Source organism: Megascapheus bottae, chromosome 29 (assembly GCF_031878675.1).
Source record: "Megascapheus bottae isolate mThoBot1 chromosome 29, mThoBot2.hap1, whole genome shotgun sequence".
In the NCBI taxonomy this organism is placed as follows: domain Eukaryota; kingdom Metazoa; phylum Chordata; class Mammalia; order Rodentia; family Geomyidae; genus Megascapheus; species Megascapheus bottae.
In genome coordinates, this window is record NC_143537.1 from 208491 (window position 1) to 232678 (window position 24188).

A 24188-nucleotide genomic window follows, 5' to 3' on the forward strand; every position below is an offset into this window, starting at 1 on the left:
GTCTTCACACCATGTAGATTCTCAACGAATATTACTCTTTTGTCTTATTGTTAGTTTGTTTTTTGTTGGCATCAGGATTTGAACTCAGGGCCTTGGAATTGCTCAGCTTTCTCATTTGTTTGACACCACTTGAACACAGTGCCTTCAGCCCAGCTTCTTGTTGGGTTTTTGGAGATGAAGTCTCATGATCTGTTGATGCCCAGCTGGCATCAAGCTATGATCCATTCAAACTTCAGTATCCCAAGTAGCTAGTATTATAAGTACTCATACTGGCTAATAATTTACTTTTTTTTTCTTTTTGTCAGTCACAGGACTTGAACTCTGGGTCTGGGTTTTGTCCCTGAGCTCTTCAGCTCAAGGCTACCACCCCACCCCTTGAGCTGCAGCCCTACTTCCAGTTTTCTGGGGATTAATTGGAGATGAGAATCTCACAGACTTTCATGCCTAGGCTGGCTTTGAACCTCGATCCTCAGATCTCAGCCTCCTGAGTAGCTAGGATGACAGGCTTGAGCCATTGATCCCGGTTATAATTTACTTTTTATAAGATGAAAATGAACTTTAAGAAAGTTGGGTTCATAGACTGTACAATTTTCTAGTCTTTTTGTTTGTGCTGGTACTGGGGCTTGAACTCAGGGTGTTATAGTTTTGTTTGGTTTGCTCACAGCTGGCACTACCACTTGAGCCACACCTCTAGCCTTAGTCTGCCTTTTAATGTTTATATATATATTAATTTTGTGATTCTGGAGAATCAAACTCAGGTCATGAAGAGCATGAGCTCTTCCACTGTGCTACATCCCCGGACCCCAGCCTGCCTTTGTTTCAGTTGACATAGCGTTACGTAGCTGTGCGTGGTTCACATTCCTGTATGTGAACCCTGATCCCATTGGGTAAATGGTTGTCTTTTTCCTCAGTGTTAACATTCAGAGCCCTCTCTGTTAGCTGTGTTGAGTTTTAGAGTAAACTCCTGTGCTGTGGAGCATTGGCTTCTCGCACAGGGCCACATCTGTGCCTGTGAACCACCCTCTGTCCCCTTGCTTCAACACTTCCAGCCTCTGTAGACACCATCTACTTGTGCACAACACAGCACCCAGGAAAGTTAGATCTTGTGATACTGGTCTCTTGTACCCTTGTCTCACTTAGTGTAATGTTCTGGTCTGCTTTTACTACTCTGCAATAGTGTCCCTGTGTTTCTCAGTGTCTTCCTCATAGAAGTGATTGTTTTTATGTGGGTAAAATAAAATGCATCTTTGACAGCCCTTTGCTGGAGATTTAGGAGCCTTTTTCCTGTTCTCTAAGCAGTACTGCCCTGGCCAAGGGTCTCTGGGCCTCTTTCTATGGGAGAGCGAGATTCCCCAAGTTAGAGTCACCGTTTGCGGCCAGCTGCCTTCCTTCCTGCTCACTCCCCTTTCACTCCCCTTCCTGCTCACTCCCCTGCTAAGTTCGAAGTTCTGTTTCACCACATCCTGGGTTTTTCTTTAGAGGGGGAAAAAACCCCCAAACCCACAAAACCCAAAGTGCATTGCTAACTGCATTTCTGTTTTTTAAACCATAAAAGCAGTCTATACCAACATTTTCTTTTGCCAGTCCTGGGACTTGAACTCAGGGCCTGGGCGCTGTCCTTGAGCTTTCTCAAGGCTAGTGTTCTACCACTTGAGCCACAGCACCACTCCCAGCTTTTTTATTTTTTTATGGATGTGGCACCCAGGAATCAAACTTGGGTCTTTGTGAATGAGAGGGAGGCACTCTACCCCTAGGCCAAATTCCCGGGTCCCATACCAACATTTTAAAGAATAGAAGTGTAGCTCATGTGTGTCCTGGCTCCTCGGGAGGATAAGATCTGGAGGAGAGTGGTTCAGAGCCGGCTTGGGTGGAAAAGTCTATGAGACTCCAGTTCCAAAATAGACAAGAAGCTGTGCTGGAGGTATGGCTCACACGGCATGCCCGTCCCTCTCAAATGCAGCCATGTCACACGGCAGGCCCAGCCCTCTCAAATGCAGCCATGTCACACGTCATGCCCGTCGTCCCTCTCAAATGCAGGCAGCAGACTCATGCCTTAGGGCATGCCCTCTTTAATTTGGCTGTCGTGCTTGAGGCAGAAGTAGGCAGCTGTGCCCCAGGGGAGCACATCGTAGGACAGCCTTGTCTGTTTTTAAGGCTACCTGCTGTTTTACAGTTGAGAGGTAGCATTCCTCCAACATACATACTCCTCCCGAGCCACAGAGGACAGGCTCCAAGGCAGACAGTGGGCTGTCCTGGGCCCTGTGTGTGCCACATGCCTGGGCAGAAGTTTACTCATGTGGAGGTTCACTTTATAAGTTTAGGCGCCGTGAGAGATGGACAACAGGACTAATGTAAAACAGAACTATGACAACAGCACAGTATAACGTATATTATTTTGCATTTGTGACTGATTTCTAGACCTTTCCGTGTGATATTTTCACTGAAACTGGATCAGGGGAGAGGTAAAGGCCTTGCAGCAATCTGTGCTCACTGACTGGTCCTCCTGCCTGTTGCCTGTGTCAACCTGCTTGGTGCTTCCTGCTCTAGATGCATGCAAGCCAGCTCTGTGCAGAGCAGGAACAGGAAGCACTCTTTCCTGTGGGATTCCCTCCTTCCTGCTGCCCGGCCTGCTTTATTTCCATCAGTAGGCCTCAGGTGAAAGGTTCCTTGTGTCCTCTGGGGCAGCCAACCCTGCAGGAACCACAGCACTGGAGGCAGGAATCAGAGGCGTAGGGTTACCTCCACTGTGGCTGGGGCTGCAGGCAGGATACATGGACCTCTGGACCTGGGAGAGCCACGCCTCAAGCTGGACCCTGTGGTGGGAGACTAAAAGGGAAGAGTTACCTGCTCTTTCCACAATTCCTGCTGTTCTTTCCAGGGAGGCCCTGAGTCCCTCTGAGACATTGTGAAAGCAGGCAGTTCTGTCTTGTTTCCCTCCACAGAAAGGAGTCCCGGGGCTAGGATGGTGATAGAGTGGGCAGGCAGCTCTGAGGCCCACCCTGGGTCTAAGTGGCTGTCACTGCTCCCAGGAGATTTTCTTTTTCTTTTCTTTTTTCTTTTTTGCCTGTCCTGGAGCTTGAGCTCTGGGCCTGGGCGCTGTCCTTGGGTTTTCTCAAGGCCAGCACTCTCCCACTTGAGCCATAGCACCACTTCTGCTTTTTTCTGGGTAAGTAGTACTGAGGAATGGATCCCAGGGCTTCGAGCAGGCTACACAAGCACTTACTCTATCCCTAGGCTAGGCTCCTGGCCCCTCCCAGGAGATTTTCTGAGCAGAAACGTGGTTTTGGCTATTGAGTTCTCCACAGCACCTGGCTCTTCTCTTTACTGAGAGTTGGGAAGGAAGATTGAGGTGTTTAAGGATAAATCTGTTTATTTTTGTTAATCTGGAAATTACCACACAGTCAAGTTCCAGCACTGGGAAAGTGGAAGTAACCTCTGGTCTGGTCTCCCCACCCACGCACAGCCAATTACACAGTGATATGTCTCTGGCCCATTTACTGCTTCTAACCGGGCCTTCTCCTTATCTCTACTAATTTTTATCTATGAACGTGTTGGTAAATATATGTTAGTGTACAAAAAACTAAACTAATGACATTTTTATTGTAGTGCTGGGGTTTGAGAGAGAGAGAGATGGGGAGAGAGAGGAAGAGGGAGAAGGAGAGGGAGAGAGAGAAGTCTTCTTAAATCCTTTGTGGAAAAGGCAGGATATTTCATATATGGTACATAAAGTTTTATAGTGATAGCAAAAACAATAGCTGAACAATTCTTGTTAAGATCTGCTACTGTTGCTGGACACCACTAGCTCATGTCTATAATTCTAGCTCCTGGAGGCTGAGATCCGAGAATCACAGGTTGAAGCCAGCCCAGGAAGGGAAGTCCTTGAGACTCTTATCTCTGATAACCACCAAAAAGATGGAAGTAGAGGTAAAACTCAGGCGGTAGAGCATGAGCCTTGTGTAAAAAAGCTCTAGGACGTGTCTAGGCCCTGAGTTCAAGACCCAGGACACACACACACTATCTCTCTTGCTCTCATCTTCCTTCCCTCCCTCCCTTTTTCTCTCTCTTCCTCCCTCCCTCTCTCTGTATGTAAACACACAGATTTGTTTCTATGATTGATGAACATTAATATGATTTATGTTTCTGTATTTAGTATTATTTCCTTAAGTAGATTGCCTCCTTTCTAGGTATTAGGTCATGATGGGGGTGTGTTCAGGGTCCTTACTTATTACCCGATGGCTTTCCTGAAGATTGCTGGCAGCTGTACTTGGCGGGCAGGATGTGCGCATCCCCGGCCTGAGACTGCGGCTCTACATGCTGCTGTGTTTTTAATGCTCTCCAGCAGGAGAGACGGCATTCGCTGGTTCTCTGGAATCTGAACTAGTCCAGGTCTTGGCCCTTTCCCCTTGGCTGTGGGTAGAGGTCTGGCCCTTATGTATTTTATCTGAAAATTTTGTCTTCCAGCTGACTTTGGTGTGTCTGCCAAGAATCAGAAAACTCTGCAGAAGCGAGATTCCTTCATAGGAACGCCTTACTGGTGAGTTGCACATCTTCTGAGGGCAGAACAAAGGCGTGAGTGTCACCCCCAGGGTGACCTCTGTCTGGGTGGTTCTGGGGAGGCCCCAGGGCAGAGGCCAGCCACGGCTTGGGCATGCTGATTGGCTTCATGATTCCTCACTGCTAGTAAACCAGAAAAGCCTATTTAGAGATACTGTAGAGATGGGCTGGTGCGTGGGGTTGGCACTCCATTAGTAAGCCAAGTGGTTCTGCCTGTGCTACTTCACGTGTATGTGTTGTGCACCAGGTGGCTGGTCAAGGATGCCCTGTGCAGATTTAGTTCCCACCTGCACAAGATGTGCTTGACTTCTCCAGTCTGTGGTGATCCCTCCTTTTCCACAACTATCACTTACTCAGTTCCACACTTGCTTTCTGTATCATTGTGTTTTTACAATTTGCTAGGGTGCAATGTGTCTCCTTCTGGCTTGATTATTACTCTTTAACTCTTTCTCTCTCCCCACTTGATTTCTCCTCTTCTCTCCCATCCCTTTCTTTCAGTGCTGTGTGTTCCCTCCACCCCTTAGTTTCCATAGCCTCAGCCTTCCCTAGGCTTCTGTTCTGGATCGCTGCTGCCGTCTCCTGGCAGGTCTTGGGAATGGCAGCAGGCCATGGCAGGTGCTACGAGGCGAAGACCCTTCTAAGGAAGACGGTGGGATGTCAAGTAATTCAGATCCTGGCCCAGGAGTGTCGTCAGCCCTGATGTGGGCTGGTGGTGGTTCTTGGCCCCTGAGTCTCCAGGACATACCACCTGGAGCCTGATATTTAGCCCTGTGTTGTCCCTTGGTGCAGCCCCATGTTGTCACTCGGTTTAGCCCTGTGTTGTCCCTTGGTTGGCTCAGGATGGCTCCTGAGGTGGTGCTGTGTGAGACCATGAAGGACACACCATATGACTACAAGGCTGACATCTGGTCCCTGGGCATCACGCTGATTGAGATGGCACAGATGGAGCCCCCACACCACGAGCTCAACCCCATGCGGGTCCTGCTCAAGATCGCCAAGTCGGACCCTCCCACGCTGCTCACGCCCCCCAAGTGGTGAGGAGCCAGGGGATTCCAGGCTGCAGGGCACACCTGGGAGAGGGGCACCCGGCACAGGCGGGCTGTGGGGGCCCACCTCCGGGCACAGGCAGGAAGGTCAGGGAGGCACAGTGGTGGTGCTGGGCCCCAGGGTCAGAGGAGGGTGGTGCCGGGGATCTCCAGGCCTGGCCTTCTGGACTCAGAGAGTCCAAGATGTGACTTCCACCATCCCATGGCACAGGCTGCACTGTGACTGGTGGCTGGACATGGTGGCTCTCATCCTGATCTAGTGCTGCTGTAGTCACAGGGCCCCCGAGGCAGTGGTACCCACGTGCAGCAGGACACCTCTCCCAACTGTCAGCATTGTGAAGCCAGGAAGCGCCCGTCGTCCTTGGTGGTGTCTGGGAAGCATTAGCTCCCTGGGGCTGCCAACCTCAGCAGGGGCACTTGGTCAGCACTGACCTCGTCCTGAATTCACTGCTGATCCTGTCCTCAGGTCTGTGGAGTTCCGGGACTTCTTGAAGATGGCACTAGACAAGAATCCTGAAACCCGGCCCAGTGCTGCCCAGCTGTTGGAGGTGAGTGAACTGGCCTGGCCACTCTGCCCACCCAGGCAAGGCCCCTATAGGGTGGTTGTGCAGATTCAAGCCAGACCTTGGGCTTTACCTGGTTTCAGCAGGGAGTGGTTTGGCTTTGCTGGGCTCCCTGGGTGGATTCAGGTGGACTGGTCCAGTTGGCAGCGGCCTTGTGAGTGTCAAATCACCTCACTGTAGCCTCTTGCTACAAATCTTTTAGATAGAGCTATGAGTTGCCCCTCTTTTCCTCACCTAGCTGATGCTTGGGAGCCACTTGGGGCTTTAGTGTCCTCTTTCGTTATGGGGGGTAGGCTCTCCTGGATCCTCCCACTCCACCCCAAGGAGTGCCAACCAGGTGCTTCTTGCCCCTAGCACCCCTTTGTCAGCACCGTCACCAGTAACAAGGCTCTGCGGGAGCTGGTGGCTGAGGCCAAGGCTGAGGTGATGGAGGAGATTGAGGATGGCAGAGACGACGGGGATGAGGAAGATGCTGTGGACGGCACCTCTGTGAGTGCAGAAAGCAATCCTGGTGCTTGGGAGGGAGGCAGGGAGCTCCTGTCCCCGTGCTCCAGGCGACGTGAGGGCTGCAGGAAGGCTTGGCTGAGGCAGTATGCCAATGCTGTGTGCTTTAGAGAGTCCAGGTTTTCACCTAACCACCCCCACCCCCACCACCACTTTTCAACCCTGGTGAATAAGGGGTGATCTGGTGCAGCCAGATAACGCTCACTTCTGTCTCCCAGTATTCAGAGCCCTTGCCTTTCTTCCAGTGTGGCTCCCACATGAGGTTTTGTTTTGTTTTTAGCACACTTTGGGACAGACTGTGTTGCCAGAGACAGCAGGCTCAGAGGCCACATCTGTTGCCCTGAACATGGGGACAGTCTCTCCATATTTGTAATTGATTCAGCATTGCTTAATTTATATAGGAATTGCTGTCGATTTTAGACTAGGTGCTTGGGCCAGGCATCCCATCCTGTTGGCTAGGTCCTGCCTGATGTTGGCACTGTGGCCCATAGCAAGCTGAGTAGGGATCCCTTCCCAGAGGGTTGGTTGTTCCATGCCCCTGTACCTGTGGGAAGGAGGGAGCAGCAGCTTTCAGGAAGCTGAGTTGAGGATCAACATTCAGGGCCAGCCTGGGCAAGAAGTAAACCAGGTGCCATCTCATACCGTTTGTGATCCAGTTATGTGGTTGCCATCTGAGGCTGGCCCCAGGCAAAGCGCACCAGACCTGACTCGAAAACAAACAGAAAGCAAGAGGGGTTGGAGTATGGTTCAAGTTGGTAGAGTGCCTGCCTGCAAACCAAACCCTAGTACTGCCACGTAGTTACCGGCAGCCGATTTCCAGGGCTGGAGCAGAACGGCTGCTGTGCCTCCATCCTGGCTCCCAGGAGGGCAGCAGCAGCAGCTTAGTGGTTACACAGGCAGGAGCTACCCGCGCCTCACACTGGGAGCCATCTTCACAGTGAGGCTGTGGTTGTAGTAAGACCAGCAGCTGAGGAGACCCCTCTCTTACCTAGCACATGGTCCATTGTGCTGACTCAGCAATTGGCTGCATGTCTTTTCTAGACACTGGGGAGCCACGTTCAGGACTCTTCTAAGCCAGGCCAGATGAGCCCACAGGCCTGCCAGCATCTCCAGGAAATGTCTCCCTCACAGCCATCCAGACAGACTCAGGATGGTGTGGCTGGTGGCCACAGCCAGCCTTCTGGGGATGGGTCCCTGCAAGCCACCAGGCCCCCTGATGTGGCCCCTGCAAGTGACAACAGCCTGTGTGTGCCTGTGGCTATCCGGAAGCCACGGCCTGTGTCCATGGATGCCAGAATTCAGGTGGCTGCGGAGAAGCAAGTCACTGAGGGTCAGAGTTCTGAAATTACAAGGTCCCAGAAGGCCAGCCATGGCCGGCCCAGCCAGAGCAGGCCCAGCAGCAGTGCCTTGGAGTCCCTCAGCGGTGAGAAGCTGGCTAATGGCAGCCTGGAGCTCCCGGCTCCCACAGGGCCAGACCCTTCCCAGCAGGCCTTGGATGGTAGCAGCCACCTGTCTGCTTCCGACAGCATGGACTACAGCTCCTCCCTGTCTGGCGACCTGTCCCTCAACAGAGAGACAGGATCTCTGTCCCTCAAGGTAAGTTTATTTGGCTGCATGGTTCTAGATCCTGGTCTGTAGACTGTGCAACAAATTTTCTTCTTTAAAAATGCTGGACTCGGCTGGGAGTGTGGCCTTGTGGTAGAGTGCTTGCCTAGCATGTGCAAAGCCCTAGGGTCGATTCCTTGGTACCACATACACAGAAACAGCTGGAAGTGGTGCTGTGGATTAAGTGGTAGAATGATAGCCTTTAGAAAGCACAAGGATAGGCCCTGAGTTCAATCCCCAGGACTTGCAAAAGGAAAAATAAATGGTGGATTCCCCTGGAGCGGCCTCTCCATCCCCTTCTCCAGGGAGTGGCTGCTGCAGAGGTGGAGAATGCAGGAAGTCCTGGTGAACAGAAGTCTGTCTCTTCAGAGGTTGACTCCCTATGAGCAGTGCTCAAGGGAGAGCTGAAGCTTTCCACAGCTGACAGCTGGCCCGTGTCAAGTAGAGCCTGCAGCTGTCCTATGAACACTCAGGGTTCTCACTTAGGCTCTGCAGAGGTTTGCAGGAGTGAGGAGACTGTTCCTGAGGGAGTGAGAACCGTGGGCAGACCTCCACTCAGAGAGGAAGCTCATTTCACTCCTTGGAGGGTGATCCATGAATGCTGGGTTGAAGTACTGAGTCTTGGCACTTTTGTGTTCCCTGACCAGGACTCAAGGCTGCATAACAAAACCCTAAAGCGGACACGCAAATTTGTGGTGGACGGCGTAGAGGTGAGCATTACTACCTCCAAGATCATCAGTGAAGATGAGAAGAAGGATGAGGAGATGAGATTTCTCAGGTAAGCTCAGGAAGGACCTGTGCTGAGAGGGATGGGCACCTTGTCTTCTACAGTATAGAGTGGGGAAACTGAGGCGACAAAAGGAAACTAATTTTGCTGGAGATTCTGTACTTCCTACTTGCCTAGCTATCTGTTATCTGTTAATTTATCTGCTTTTCTATCCACCAACCCATTCTATCCATCTTTCCATTTACTTTTTTTCTTTTTCTTCTCTTTCATTTTTTATTGTCAGGGTAATGTATAGAGGGGTTACAGTTACATTCGCCAGGTAGTAGGTGCATTACTTCTCATATTTTTGTCCCCATTTTCCTCCCCCACCCTTCCCAATCGGCTTGTTTCCCCCTATTTTTTCCTATTTCAGATAAACAAATAAATGTATATATAATATAACAGGTAACAAAGTCAGATACAGTAACTATGAGATTAACCAAGGGATAACCAAAGAGAAGAGAAATAACATAGTACATTAAGAACAACAATCACACAAGATAAAGCTCTTGTTTCATATCCTAGAGATCCTATCATTTAGTCTCTCTTATATGACCTTATGTACCTAGGTTTGGCGCCATTGTAACCCTCTGCTAGGAGAGTCCTAGATGTGTACTAATTATTACAATGAGGGAAACCATTGAGCCTAAGTTCCTTTGGATCTGGCTTACTTCACTTAATATGGTTTTTTCAAAGTCTTTCCATTTCCTTACAAATGGGGCGATGTTATTCTTTCTGATGGCAGCATAGAATTCCTTCCATTGTGTACAAATATCACATCTTGTTGATCCAATCGTCTACTGAGGGGCATCTGGGTTGGTTCCATATCTTTGCTATAGTAAATAGTGCTGCAATGAACATCGTTGTGCTAGCAGTTTTAGTATGTCCTTGTTTCTGGACGTTTGGGTAAATGCCACCATCTTTCCATTTATATACACACTCTAACCCCTGTCTACCCAACTGCTGTATATTATCTATCCACCTGTAATCCATCCATCCAACCACCTACTTATTTTTCCATCTACCTACCTATGCTTATATTACCTACCCACCCAATCACTCATTCATCTATCATCTGTTATTCATAGTATCCACCCATCCATCATGCACCCACACATCTACCAACCATCCAAACATTAGTCTACTCCATTACTCCTGCACCCACCCATCTACCCATCCAATCAGCCACCCATCAAATCACTCATTCATCCATACCCACATCTACCCCTGTCCATCTACTACTCATCCAATTACCCATCTACCTCTTACTCCATCTACCTACTCACCACAGATGGTGACTCAGATAAACAAGGCCATTGTCTGGTAAAACTTAGCCTGAATAGCCAACACAAAACACACAAGAAATTCTTGATTGTGCTGCACACTGTGAAGGAAGTGATGTGTTATCCCTGTTTGGTGGGAGTCCTGGGTCCAGCAGAGACTGCCTTTGTGGTAACTGAAAGCTGAGTGGCCATAGGAGTCACTGGGGTGGCCACTACAGTGCTTTTTTTTTTTTTTTTTGGTGGGTTGTGGGGCTTGAACTCTGGGCCTGGGTACTGTCCCTGAGCTTTTCAGCACAAGGCTACCAATCCACTCCTGGGCCTGGGTGTTGTCCCTGAGCTCTTCAGCTTAAGGCTACCGCCCTGCCCCTGAGCCACAGTCCCACTTCCTGTTCTCTAGAGATTAATTGGAGAGAAGAGTCTCAGACCTTCTTTACTGCCTGGGCTGGCTTTGAACAGAGATACTCAGATCTCAGCCTCCAGAGTAGCTAGGATTATAGGCGTGAACCCAGTGCCCTGCCTACAGTGCTTTTTGTTTCTTGTCTGGGTTGGTTGTATATACTTGAACTCTGGGCCTGGGCACTGTCCCTGAGCTCTTTAGCTCAAGGCTATCGCTCTTTCCCTTGAGCCATAGCACCACTTCCAGTGTTCTGGTGGTTAATTGGAGGTAAGAGTCTCATGGACTTTCGTGTCTGGCTTTGAAACACGCTCCTCAGATCTCAGTCTCCGGAGTAGCTAGGTTATAGTTGTGAACCACTGGTACCTGGCTTAAAAGAAGGTTGTTTTTTTTTTTTTGGCCAGTCCTGGGATTGAGCTCAGGGCCTGAGCACTGTCCTTAGACTTTCTCAAGGCTAGAGCTCTCCCACTTGAGCCTCAGCACCATTTCCGGCTTTTTTCTAGGTATGTGGTACCAAGGAATCGAACCCGGGTCTTTGTGTATGCTAGGCAAGCACTTTAACCACTAGGCCAAACTCCTGGCCCCAAGAAGGTTTTTTTGTTTGTTTGTTTTGTTTTGTTTTGTTTTTTTTTTTTCGGCCAGGCCACTGTCCTTGAGCCTTCTCAAGGCTAGTTCTCTACCAGCTTTTTCTGCGTATATGATACCAAGGAATCCATCCTAGGGCTTCGTGCAAGCTAGGCAAGCACTCTCCCACTAGGCTACACTCCGAGCCCTTCTTTTCTTACTGGAGATTTATAAGCACTCTTTGAACATTGAAGGTATTAATATTTTGAATGTTAGCCAAATGTAGCCTAAGGCATTGACTTGTAACCACAGCTCGTCTTGTCAGACTTGCATGGTTTTGCCTTGACCCAGCCCTCAATGCCACGCACCATGAAAACTGTGTCTCTGAGGCCACTGTATGTCCCACCTTCAACCTTCCATCCAACCTCCAGGCGCCAGGAACTTCGAGAGCTCCGGCTCCTCCAGAAGGAAGAGCACCGCAATCAGGCACAACTGAGCAGCAAGCATGAACTACAACTAGAGCAGATGCACAAGCGTTTTGAACAGGAAGTCAATGTGAGTATGAGCGGATAGTAGCGGGGGACTCCTGCTGCCATGTTCTCGCTCTCTCCCTCTCTCCCTCTCTTCCCCTCTGTCCTTCCCTCCCTCTACCCCCTCTTTTTCCCTCCCTTCCTCCCTTCCTCCCTTTACCCCATCTCTCTTTTGTGGGGCTTGAACTCTGGGCCTGGGTCCTGTCCCTGAGCTCTTTAGCTCAAGGCTAATGCTCTACCACTTGAGCCACGGCACCACTTCCAGTTTTCTGGTGGTTAATTGAGGTAAGAGTCTCATGGATGTTTGTGCCTGGGCTGGCTTTGAACCTCAATCCTCAGATCTCAACCTCCTGAGTAGCTAGGATTACAGGCATGAGCCACTGCACCTAGCCAAGTTTTCTAAGTGGAGGTTGCAGAGAGGTCATTGGACAGCTCTCAGTCGTTGCCCAATTCTTGTTTCTTTCCAAAGGTACAGAGAGATTCCTGAGAGAGAAAATCACCCTGTGGGACATAGTATATATAACACCTATCTAAGACTGATGGTCTGTTTTTCTGTTTGTAGACGGAAATAAGATGGAGTCTCAGACTTGAAATGACTTGGCCTAGGTCACATAGCAAAGAGGTGTTGGACCTGGAATTCAGACTCTCCTCTGAGCTTTTCTCGCTCCCTCTCAGGGTTAGAGAGGCTTTGCTGAATTCTCCTGAACTGTTGCTCCTTCTAGGCCAAGAAGAAGTTTTTTGACACAGAGCTGGAAAACTTGGAGCGTCAGCAAAAGCAGCAGGTGGAGAAGATGGAGCAAGACCATGCTGTGCGCCGTCGGGAGGAAGCCAAGCGAATGCGTCTGGAGCAGGATCGCGACTACGCCAGGTTTCAGGAGCAGCTCAGACTGATGAAGAAGGAGGTGACGAGGGCCTCGTGGGAGTGCTGTCCACTGTGGGCTCAGCCTCGTCTCACAGTGGAGGTTTTGAGGGTTTGGGGAGCTGCTCAAAGCAGCTGTGTCTGCATCCATGTGCTTCCTCTTCAGCAGTTGTGTCTTCAAGTTTTGATTCCTGCATTTCTGTGCTGGCTTTGTACCCAGCCAGGCTCTGATAGGTGGCAGTGGGAGGCTTCTTTTACATTCTCCCAGCTTGGCACTCCTAGCTGAAAACAGAAGGGAGAGAGAGATGGTGGCCCCTCAAATTGGAGATGCTGTCAGTAGACATGAGCACCTGGGCACACACACAGTATCCCCTAGGCCCTGTTCTCCCCACCCCACCTGAGTCACAAGAGGGAGTGGCAGGCAGTGGGTGGCAGGGGAGATCTTGGCCGGCCCTGAACAAGGGCATCTGGCTGTTAACAAGCAGCTAGTGTCCCCTGTGGAGGGGCCGGAAGGCTGGGCTCACCTTTCTTAGACTCTCAGGAGAGTCAAGGGAGGACATGCAAGCAGCAACAGTAGCCCCAGTCTCAAGCTGACGACTGGACCATTGTCCCTGCCTAGGCTCGCTGTGGGTATGGTAGGTGACACCTCTCAAGGGCCATGGGCAACAGTCTCCAGTCTGACTGAGCAGAGCCTGCTGGTACAGGAGAGTGGAAAGAACTGAAGTTATTTAGGAGAGCTGAAAAATGGTGTGACAGTGGCCTCGAAAGTAAAGGGGATACTAGCAGATGATCCTGGAGGCAGACCACGCAGGAGGGAGGCCAGGGGCAGAAACTGGCTATTGGCATCTACTTCTCAGAGAGGTTCTATGCTTTTAGTAAGAAGTAGATTAGGTGCCAGAGTAAGTGTGCAGTGGTGCTGCTCCCACCCTGGCCCTGCACCCTGCACACACACCCTGGGTGGTTGCAGACGAATCATGAGAAGGTGAGATGCTGAGAGCAGGCAAGACACCAGGGTCCACACAGCCATGTCCTTTGATGTCCTCCAAGGACTCCAGGGACAGCTTTGAGTCTGTCCTGGACCAGGACAGTGTGGAGCTAGTACAAAGGCTCTGCTCACATGAGGCTTTTTTCTCATTAATTCACCATTTATTTTTGTGCTGGCATAAAAGTCAGCATGCTAGACCAGTGTTCACCTCTGAGCCACAAACACATTCTGACACAGTATTTATGTTTTCCCTTATTTTGGGGTGCTTTTCTTCAGAGTTTTCATGGAAAGGAAAGTGCTGAGAAGCACAAAAGGAAACCCAGGTTCTGGGACCAGAAGAAGGGGGTGGGAACAAGGTAGCTCAAAGCTGCCCATCTTGTGTGGGAAATCCAGAAAGGAGAAGCAGGCAGAAGCCTCTGGTGGGACATGGCCAGGTTGGTAGCTCCTGGGAGCCCTGACCTAGCTCCTTCTGCTGTCTCCACTGCAGGTGAAGAGTGAGGTTGAAAAGCTCCCCCGGCAACAGCGGAAAGAGAGCATGAAGCAAAAGATGGAGGAGCATGCACAGAAAAAGCAGTTGCTCGTGAGTCCCCAGCACTCGATTGGGGAGAAGGGGTGCTTTTTGGGGTTCTAGACTTGAGGCCTTGAGTTGTGACAGGTCTTCCTCTTTGTCTTTGCTGAGGCCCAACCCTTAAACACCCATTCCTTGTTCTGAATGCCCAGGAAAAGCTCATGCTTCAGATCCCATCCTTATCACCTCTCAGAGCTGCTTCCCTGATTACTCTCACTCCCACTGGAAATAAACTCCCTGTATCTTCACAGCTGTCTTATTTATGCCTTCTGCATGGCAGTGATGACAGGAGATGAGGATTGCATTATTTTTTGCCTGGGATGGCCTACTGTAACCCTCTTAATTTCTGCCACCTGAGTTGCTGGGATTATAGATATGTGCTACCACACATGGCCATCTAGTTTCTTTCTAAGAGGCATCTAGTTTATTTTATTTTTAAATTTATTTTTATCTTTTTGATAGCTTAGAAAGGTAAAAACAGATACTATCCTCCAGGCACTAGTGTCTTTCCAAGCAGCTTGGAATGCTAAAATTGTTGGGACTCAGATTTAAGGCCAATGTGGGCAAGAGAAAGTTCTCAAGACTTTGAAAAGATCTGGATATGTTGGCATACACCTGTTATCTTAGAAAGCATAGCCCCACGGCCAGGCAGAAAGTGAGACCCTATAGAAAAAAATGGTAAAAGTCAGGGCTGGTGGTGTGGCTTATTGGCAAGAGTGCCTATTTAGAAAGCACGAGGGTGGTAGTGGTGGCTCATGCCTGTGTCCTAGCTGCTCAGGACGCTGAGATATGACGATCATGGTTCATAGTCAGCTCAGACAAACAGGAAAGTCGGTAAGCCTCTTATCTCCAGTTAATCCCCAAAATACCCAGAAGTGGAGCTGTTGCTCAAGTGGTAGAGTGTGAGTCTTAGGTGCATACACACACCCACACCTCAGGGACAGTGACCAGATCTTGAAGTCAAGTCCCAGGAATGGCAAAAAGAAGAGAAAAGAGAAGAAAAGGAAGAAAAAGAAAGCACAAGGCCCCAAACAGAACAAAACAATAAAAAGTCAGACAGGAACCCCAAAGAAATGTCACATGCTCATTAAACTGATTGGATAATTACTCACTGTTTAACAGGTGAAAAATGTACAATAAATATATATTTGTTGTGTTCATTAAAATAAAAAATAGTAATAGTTATAGGGGGTGATGAGCCCACCTATCCCCTGTTGGACCTCTGTACCTACTCATGGCCACTCATTCACTGCTGGCCTACTGGATTCTTTTAACTCAAAGCCTATGCTCCACAGTATCTCTTTCATCATGGATATAACCACCACCTTTTTTGCCTAGGTGGGCTTTGAACTCTGATCCTCAGATCTCAGCCTCCTGAATAGCTAGGATGAAAGCCACTGGTGCCTGGCTCTTAGTGATATTTTTGCAGTCTAGTCAGCATATAAATTTCCACTTTTCTAAAATCCTTCTTGTCTCCCTCCCACCATCCCTCCCTTCCTGCCTTCCTCCCCATTTGATCCTAGATCCGAATAAAGCCCACCTGTTGCAGTTGGCTAATGTGACTTGGCATCTTAAGATATTTTCTTCTCTGGCTATGCTGACCTTTCTCTTGTGACAAGAATAATCATTGTTTCCCAGGCTGGCTTTGAGTAAGTTCTGCCACCTCCTACCCTCCCCCACAGGACCGGGACTTTGTTGCCAAGCAGAAGGAGGACCTGGAGCTGGCCATGAAAAAGCTGACTGCAGAGAACAGGCGGGAGATCTGTGACAAGGAGCGTGAGTGCCTCAGCAGGAAGCAGGAGCTCCTTCGAGGTGGGCCTGGTTATAGAGTGGGGAGGACAAGAAAAGGCCCTGAGTCCTTCTCTGCCTTGAATGTAGATATACCCTTCCTGGGGAGACAGAGGCAAGAAAACTCCCTGAAGTCAGGACTGATGTGGGGGTACTGGTTATAGTAATCCACAGATCAAGGGAAAATCGGAAAGAGACAGAGTAGCATGGATGCAAATTGTAGGTAAGCAAGCTGGATTAACAGGTCATATAGATGTTAATGACAGCTGTTTGTTGGGATTACTGGGCTTCAGTCCATGTGCTGAGTGATTTTCATACCCTGATCTCATGGACTCTTCACCTTGCTCCCTAGAGGTTGGACGTACTATAATCCCAACAGTCCCAGAAGAAACTGAGGCTTGAAGAGTGCTCTGGTTGAATGATAGTCTGTTCAGGCTGCTATAGTGCAGGGCCATGGACCATGTGGCTTAGGAACAAGTTCTAGGGGCCGAGAAGGCCAAGGCCAAGGCAGCAGATTCAGTGTCTGGTGTGGGTGGCATCCTTACTGATGTTGCATCTCTTACCGAGACTCTGAGTCCTTCCTACCGGCTCCTCAGAAAATGAGTCTTACCAGGGTGGTGGGGAGGGGAAGGACCTGCAGGCTCTCAACAGGACAGTGCATCCTCACAGATAGGGAGGCCGCCCTGTGGGAGATGGAGGAGCACCAGCTGCAGGAGAGACACCAGCTGGTGAAGCAGCAGCTCAAAGACCAGTACTTCTTGCAGCGGCATGAGCTGCTGCGCAAGCATGAGAAGGTGAGTCCCCTGTGTGTGAGGTGGGGAAGGTGAGGCCCACTGCATGATGGCAGGCCAGGCCCCTCTGTGTGACAGGGGCATTGTAGGAAGTCGGAGGCCACTGTGGGCATCCCAGAGAGGCCTTGGACACTTTCTGGGAAAGCCAGCAGGGGGAAAAGGCCTACCAGTAGCAGGGTACCTGGTCACTTCCCCTTCATGCTTCTTTCCCATGTCCCCTCGTCTTCCAGCTTTCTGTCCCTCTTTTCGATGCATTCCCTCAGAAGACCTGAAGCCCCATGTTTGCTGGGAAGCCGCCCCTTTGCTCCCAGGCGGTGAGGGCCCGGCCTGCATGGCCAGAGTGCCTTTTCCGTCTGTGCTGACTGTTAGTATCTAGTTAGTCCCCACAGTGAAGATCCTGGCAGACATACTGGTAATTCTACTTCCTTATGTGAGTGCGAGGTCAGATATCAGCACGGGGGGCTTGGGAGCTCAGAACAGAGGTGCCCAGCAATCGAGGAAGCATCCTATAGGAGGTGGGTACCCCAAAGAGCGGTGAAAGGAAGGACAAATTTAAATTTATCAGGCTGGGAATGTGGCTTAGCCTTGAGCAAAAGAAGCTCAGGGACAGTGCCCAGGCCCTGATTTCAAGCCCCAGGACTGGCAAAAAAAATTTTTTTCCTCAATTTATCAAGGCCTTTAAAAATACAAATTTACATCTGCCATCAGTAATGATGAACAGTCCTCTCTGGTGTATTTTTGCTTTGAGTTATTAATTAATAATGGTACTATCACCAGGGAAGTGGGGTGGCAGTCAGAGAGTCAGAATCAAAATATTCCTAACTAATAATACAGGCACCTGTCTTACTGTGGGGCTTCATCATATATCAAAAATGTACTGTCAACTCTGGGTTGTGAGTACATGGCTTACAGGAGCTTCTGAGGATTCAGAGCTATGGTGCCCATTGTTAGCCCAGAAAAAGATCAAAGGGCACGGCATTGTTCCTGTGAAATGTGCCAAAAAATAGAAACTGTAGTTGAGTCAGGACCGTCTGTAATCCTGAAAGAACGGGAGACATTGAGCAGTACAAGTCAATGAAGCTTGTCCTGGGTTGCTGGGGCCCTGGGCTCCTAAGGCCAGCATGGTGGCTTCTGTGCTGACTGGGTGCCCTTCTAGGAGCGGGAGCAGATGCAGCGCTACAACCAGCGCATGATGGAGCAGTTGAAGGTACGGCAGCAGCAAGAGAAGGCCCGGCTGCCCAAGATCCAGAGGAGTGAGGGCAAGACACGCATGGCCATGTACAAGAAGAGCCTGCACATCAGTGGGGCAGGCAGCGCTGCTGAGCAGCGTGAGAAGATCAAGCAGGTGGGCCCAGGCCTGACCAGGCTGTGCGTTCATGGGCACAGGGCAGGCCCATCATGATGGGGCCTGCATCTGTCCAGTTCTGCTGGCATAGAACAGACAGTGTAGTGCTGGGTCCTGTAAGTCCTAACCCACAGCCCTTTGCTGGGCACAGCTGTGATGCAGTGGAGTCCTGCATCCATTCTGCTCACAACCCTGTGCTGTCATATGCAGCTCCAGCTGTGGGTAAATACTTTCCCCTCATCCACTAAAACCCTACCTGCGTGCCACCCATGTGACTTGGGCCCGAGATTCCCATGCACAGTTGTAGTGCATCCCATGAGGATGTCATGTCCCCACTAGTGTGGGGACTCTGAGGGCAGTGGCTGGGTCTCCCCTCAGGATGGGGGTTAAACCAAACGGGACACAGCTTGATGGGGGAGAAAGGGGGAGCTTTACCCAGAGGCTGTGCAGGCCAGGTGCTTGGGATGGGCCTTGCAGGCTGAGGGTGGAGATAGTCCAGGCTCAGCCAACTGGGCCTGGAGTCACAGCCTCTTTCTTCCCGCAGTTCTCCCAGCAGGAGGAGAAGAGGCAAAAGGCTGAGCGGCTACAGCAGCAGCAAAAACATGAGAACCAGACAAGAGATATGGTGGCACAATGTGAGAGCAATATGAGTGAGCTGCAGCAGCTGCAGGTACTGTCTTCCCATGGGCCCTGTCTGCCTAAGGCCAGCAGTGTCCCGGGGCCAAAGGGACCCGCACCAACTATAACGCAGCTGCTGGAGAATCATGTTGCCTCCAAGGCTTACTTTCATAACCCTGAGCTGGTTGTGGGGTGGTGATAATTCCTGCTTTGCAGGATTTGTCAAGAGTAAACTAGGGCTAGAACTGCCTTGCCCAGGGCCTGCCACAACCAGCTGCTGGGTTTCCACTGTCTTTTCAAGACATTCTGCCTGTGAAATTCTAGCTCCTTCAAGCACCCTGGCTTCTGGATTTGTCCCATGCCTGTGGGTACCTGGAGACCAGGAAGAGGCTTCTCATCAGAATCTGACAAGGCTGGCAACCCAAACTTTCAGCTCCTAGATGGCCAATGGTTGCCAGCCCAGGAAGATAGGACTTGGAGCCACCTTGTGGAAGAGTAAAGCATTTACACCTGAGGGCTGGGGTCTGTTGGAGCCTCAGTGGAACACAGGAAGGTGCAGACCATTGGCCCCTTTTGGCAGTTTCCACAGGGCAGAAAGGCCTGGAGGAAACAGAATAGCATTGAAGGCAGGCCCATACCTTTTGCTGTCATGTTCATTTTAGTCAAGCCTTTTCACCCCTGCCTCATTACTGAAAGGATTAACAGAAAACCAGATTGCTGAGCTCAGCAGGTCCCAGCCCAGTGCTGCTGGTATTGTTCCCCATCAAGTCACTTCCTCTAGCTTGAAACTCTCTACTCCTCACCCCCCAACTACTCAAGAGCATGAGGATGGGGGATTCACTAGGCCAATGAATTAAGGATGTAACTCACTGTCAGCAGAGTCGCACTGGGTCAGTCCTGGGACCACACCTGTGACTGGCTGCTACATTCCAACCTAGGCAACAGAGCAAGATACCTGTCCCTCAGAAACAGAAACAACAGAGACTGTGGCTTAAGCAACAAAGGTTGCATTTTCTCACAACAGCTGGAAACTGAAGGTCATTGTTCCAGTATGGTCAGCTTCTGGTGAAGGTCTCTTGTTGGCCAGCAGATGTCCATCTATTTTTTTATATCCTTAAAAGATTCTCTCCAGGGGACAGGAGAGGACACAGAAGAGTGAGAAGGCCAGCAGTTCTCTGGTCTATCCTGTTTTTCTGTAAGACCACTAATGCCAGCATGGGTATCTCACCAGAATCTAACCTTAACCACCTTCTGAAAGCCCTATCTTTAACTCTCCCTTCAGGGATAGGGGTTCAACTTGATTTTTTGTGTGTGTGTGTGTGAGGGGGGGGGGTTGTAAGGCTTAAACTGAGGGCCTGGGTGCCATTCCCAAGCTCTTTAGCTGAAGGCTAGCACTCTATCACTTTTAAGTACAGTACCACTTCTGGTTTTCTGGTGGTTAACTGGAGGTAAGAATCTTACAGACTTTTGTGCTCGGGCTTGCTTTGAACCTCAGTCCTAAGATCTCAGCCTCCTGAGTAGCTACAATTACAGGTGTGAGCCACCTGTGCCCGGCTTCAACTTGAATTTTGAGGGAACACAATTTAGTCTGTAGAACAAATGCTTAAACAGTGGTTATTACAATATTAAAAACAACCTAAATGGCTGAAAGTAGGGGAGATTTAAATAGTTAAATATATACCATGTGATATTCTGATAGGCACTAAAAGAAATGAGCACAAACTGTAGAAATATTTGTAATATAATGTCAAGTGTAGAGAGGGAGAGGCTTTAGAATATAGGCAGGCTAAGCTAAAAAATTCTATAGAAAGATAGGGTGTTACATGCCCATAATCTCAGTGCTTGGGAGATGGAGACAACAGGATCATGAGTTTGAGGCCAGCCTGGGTGAGACCTTGTCTCAATAAAAAACAAAAAACAAATAAGCAAACAAAAAGCCAGCAATAAAGGGGTTAGAACCCTACAGGAGTTTTTGTTGTTATTTTGCCAGTTCTAGGGCTTCTACTCAGGGCCTGGGCACTGTCCTTGGGCTTTCTTAAGGCTAGAGTTCTACCACTTAAGCCACAGCACCATTTCTGACCTTTTCTGTATATGTGGTACCAAGGAATTGAACCCAGGGCTTTGTGCATGCTAGACAAGCACTCTACCACTAGGCCATGCTCCCGACCCTACAGGAGTTTTTATTAAGTGTCCCTAGTAGTTGCTTCTGCCTAGGAAGCTTAGGTGAGTGTATGTATAACTATTAGTTTTGCTTTTTTAATTAAAATGACACATCTTCATTTCTAATAATATGAAAAAAAGCAAACAGTTGTAAAACAACTACAGAAATTCTACCCTGAAGTTGGCAATAACTGTCACTGTTAGCAGTCTAGAATAGTTGTCTATGAACTGCCTGGCATGTGAACTCGCATATACAGCTGTATGCAAAGGGCATTAAGAAGAAACGGCTGTAAATGCAGGAGGCAGAACCCTCATGGCTATGAGTTTGGAAAGTATCTGTTCTCTTACACATGTGCTTGTCCTGGCATTTGCAGAATGAAAAGTGTCATCTTTTGGTAGAGCATGAAACCCAGAAGCTAAAGGCCCTGGATGAGAGCCATGACCAGAACCTGAAGGAGTGGCGGGACAAACTTCGGCCACGAAAAAAGGTACCACAGCGATGGTTAGACTGGGGCTTACCTGGTAGCTCTGGGCAAGAATCACTGCTGAGCTAATTTGGGTTTTGACAGAGTCCACCTCTTTTTCTTTTGCCAGTCCGGGCCTTGAGCTCTGGACCTGAATAGTCCTTAGGCTTTCTCAAGGCTAGTGCTCTACCACTTGAGCTACAGCACCACTTCTGGCATTTTTTCTATGTATGTGGTACCGAGAAATTAAACCCAGGTAGAGGCAAGCACTCTACCGCTAGGCCAAACTCCAGGCCCAGAGTCCAGCTTCTTGAGGCTAATCTAAGGTTCTCATTTCCTCATTGCTTGTCAGGCTCCTGCTGCTCTCTGCTCTGCTCTACTTCATCTTTCCCGGAAGCACACCTTAAAGTCTAAAGCTGAGTCTGTCACCCACCTCAGATGTGCAAAGCATGGGTTCCACTCCCAACATCACATAAAAAAATCAGTGTAATGATATTTGGCTCATGGGATCGCTCGGTCCTTGCAATGAGTAGCTCCAAGTTCATAGGCTCCACCCACAAATGAGCAGAGCAATGACATGAGTGTGAGTCCCTGGCTTATCCTTGGAGTTCTGCTTAACCTACCTCGACTCTAAAAGTGTCCTCTTCTGTTCTGCAGATGGAACCCAGCACTGCAAGTATGCTAAGCAGTACTTCCCCCATCCCATCTTATCTTTTGAGCAGTCTCATGCATAGTCAGGACATGAGCCTGCAGTCAGCCTTGAGTGCTTACCTGGACAACCAGTATGGCCATCACACCTGGCTCATCAATACGAGCAGCTCTATACTCTCCATCTGAATTTCTTTATCGCACATTTCTGTCCACTCTAGCGGTATCTGACAAGATCAGCAAAATATGCTAGCAGACAAATTTCATGGAAAAGACCTGATTTGCTCTTCTGGTCTCCCTGTACTTAGGTTTTCTCTTACTGGCCCACCCAGGAACCCGGTCCCTCTCTCTACCCCAAGTTTACTCAGTCTCCACACCCTTTGCATTGTGCCCCTGGAACTTACGACCCAAGCTGCTCTTTTACTTGTTTTAATTGGCAGAATTGAGCCCACTGGCTTTGACTTTAGAATTGAGACATTGTATTTCCTGTTGTTTTGTTGTGATGCTTGCTTTGCTAAGCCACTCTTGTTTGTTTTTAATCTTCTGATAGGATTCCCCTATCTTCTGCAGTGCTGGTTTATTTTGCCAGGCTTCTGTGTTCTTTGCTTTTAAACCCCATGAATTCTGAAGGATAGATAGGTTCTTTGGATAAAGGAGGCCAGGTTGGCAGTTGTCATCTTCTGAGGCTTGAATTCTGTCGTCTTTGCCTTATCTACCTTTAGTGTGTTTGTTATTGTAAGTCACTTACTTGCCTCCTCTTCATTGCAGCTTTCAGTATTCTTTCTTTAGTCTGTGTTTAGTGATTTTACTGTGTCTGCTTGGAGTTCTGAAATCCAGTATCACCTGAAAGATAATCTCTTGTGATTGGGTAACTTTTCTACCATGATTTTGTGGAATGGGTTCTCAGTATCTTTAGTTTTTATTTCCTTTTTATCTATCCCCTTACATGTAGATTTGATCTTCTGATGGAGACCCAGAGGACTTGCACACATGCCTTTGGTGGCTTCTAGGAAGTACCAATGTAGGAACAGAGACTTACACAGAACAATGATGAGGTTTTAGTTGTCCTTGTATGTCTGTGTGTACATGTTCACATACAGCCCCCCTCCCTTTTTTTTTTTGCCAGTCCTAGGCCTTGAGCTCAGGGACTGAGCTCTGTCCTTAGGCTTTCTCAAGGCTAGAACTCTACCACTTGAGCCACAGCACCACTTCTGGCTTTTTTCTATATATGTGGTTCTGGGGAATTGAGCCTGGGTCTTCGTGTATGCTAGGCAAGCACTCTACCAACTAGGCCACACTCCCGGCCCAACTTTCTTTTTTTTAATTAAAATATTTTTTTTTTATTGTCAGGGTAATGTATAGAGGGGTTACAGTTACATTCACTAGGTAGTAGGGGTATTACTTCTCACACACTGATATCCTTTTTCATGTTTTTGTTCCCATCCTCCCCCCACCCAATCATCTTATTTTCCCCCTTTACATATAGCTTTCCCTGAGGCAGCAAGATTGTTTTCAGTGTGATGGCTTTGCTTCCCTTGGAAGCCCTAACATGGGGGTGAGGCTTCATCATTCCAGCTAATGGCCAGTGCCTCTGTGGTTTGACTTGACAGAGTCCCAAGGCTGCTAGCTCTAGGGGCAATGCTGCCTCTCCACGTGGCTGTGCCGCATTTTGAGCTTGTCCTTTGTGTGTGCTAGGCTTCTGGGGTTCCTCAGCACTTGCCATTCAAGGACTCACAGCCACAGCTCTGGACTACCTGAGCGCGCACACACGCGCCCTCTCTCTCTCTCTCTCGTTCTCTGTAGCCTCCTCCCTGAAGACTTTGTCAGCCTTTAGATTTCTGACTATAGTCTCCTTCCCAAAGCTTACATTTTCGTTGATGTCTGTCTTGCCTGCTCTTATAACTAGTTTAAACCCAGGTTTTATGGCAAAAATGTCCTGTGCACTGCAAGGCTGTTACTGCCTCTTGTTCCTGGATTTGGGGGACATAGAGGATCCCAAATCCCAGTCCAGTGTCTCACCTCTACAGGCTGGTGGGAAGAGTCTCAGATCTGGTAATCCCTAGGTGGTACTACCAGGGTCCCCTGGTGAGAGCCACATCCATGTTCCAAATTCTTTTTTTCTTTTTCTTTTTTGATGGGCTGGGGGGCTTGAA

General features: G+C 49.1%; 1 protein-coding gene across 3 annotated transcripts in view; it reads left to right on the forward strand.

Annotated features, from left to right (window-relative positions):
- Stk10 (serine/threonine kinase 10) overlaps positions 1-24188 on the forward strand; it is a 58374-nt gene that overhangs the window by 30989 nt on the left and 3197 nt on the right. For all 3 annotated transcript variants that reach the window (XM_090321186.1, XM_090321188.1, XM_090321187.1), the window contains 14 exons: positions 4462-4534; positions 5394-5588; positions 6067-6148; positions 6518-6652; positions 7709-8263; positions 8920-9050; positions 11711-11834; positions 12532-12711; positions 14141-14233; positions 15904-16033; positions 16679-16803; positions 17957-18145; positions 18690-18815; positions 21298-21411. In XM_090321186.1, coding sequence (XP_090177312.1) covers positions 4462-4534; positions 5394-5588; positions 6067-6148; positions 6518-6652; positions 7709-8263; positions 8920-9050; positions 11711-11834; positions 12532-12711; positions 14141-14233; positions 15904-16033; positions 16679-16803; positions 17957-18145; positions 18690-18815; positions 21298-21411 — 2252 coding nt within the window. The remainder of the gene's footprint in view (positions 1-4461; positions 4535-5393; positions 5589-6066; positions 6149-6517; positions 6653-7708; positions 8264-8919; positions 9051-11710; positions 11835-12531; positions 12712-14140; positions 14234-15903; positions 16034-16678; positions 16804-17956; positions 18146-18689; positions 18816-21297; positions 21412-24188) is intronic.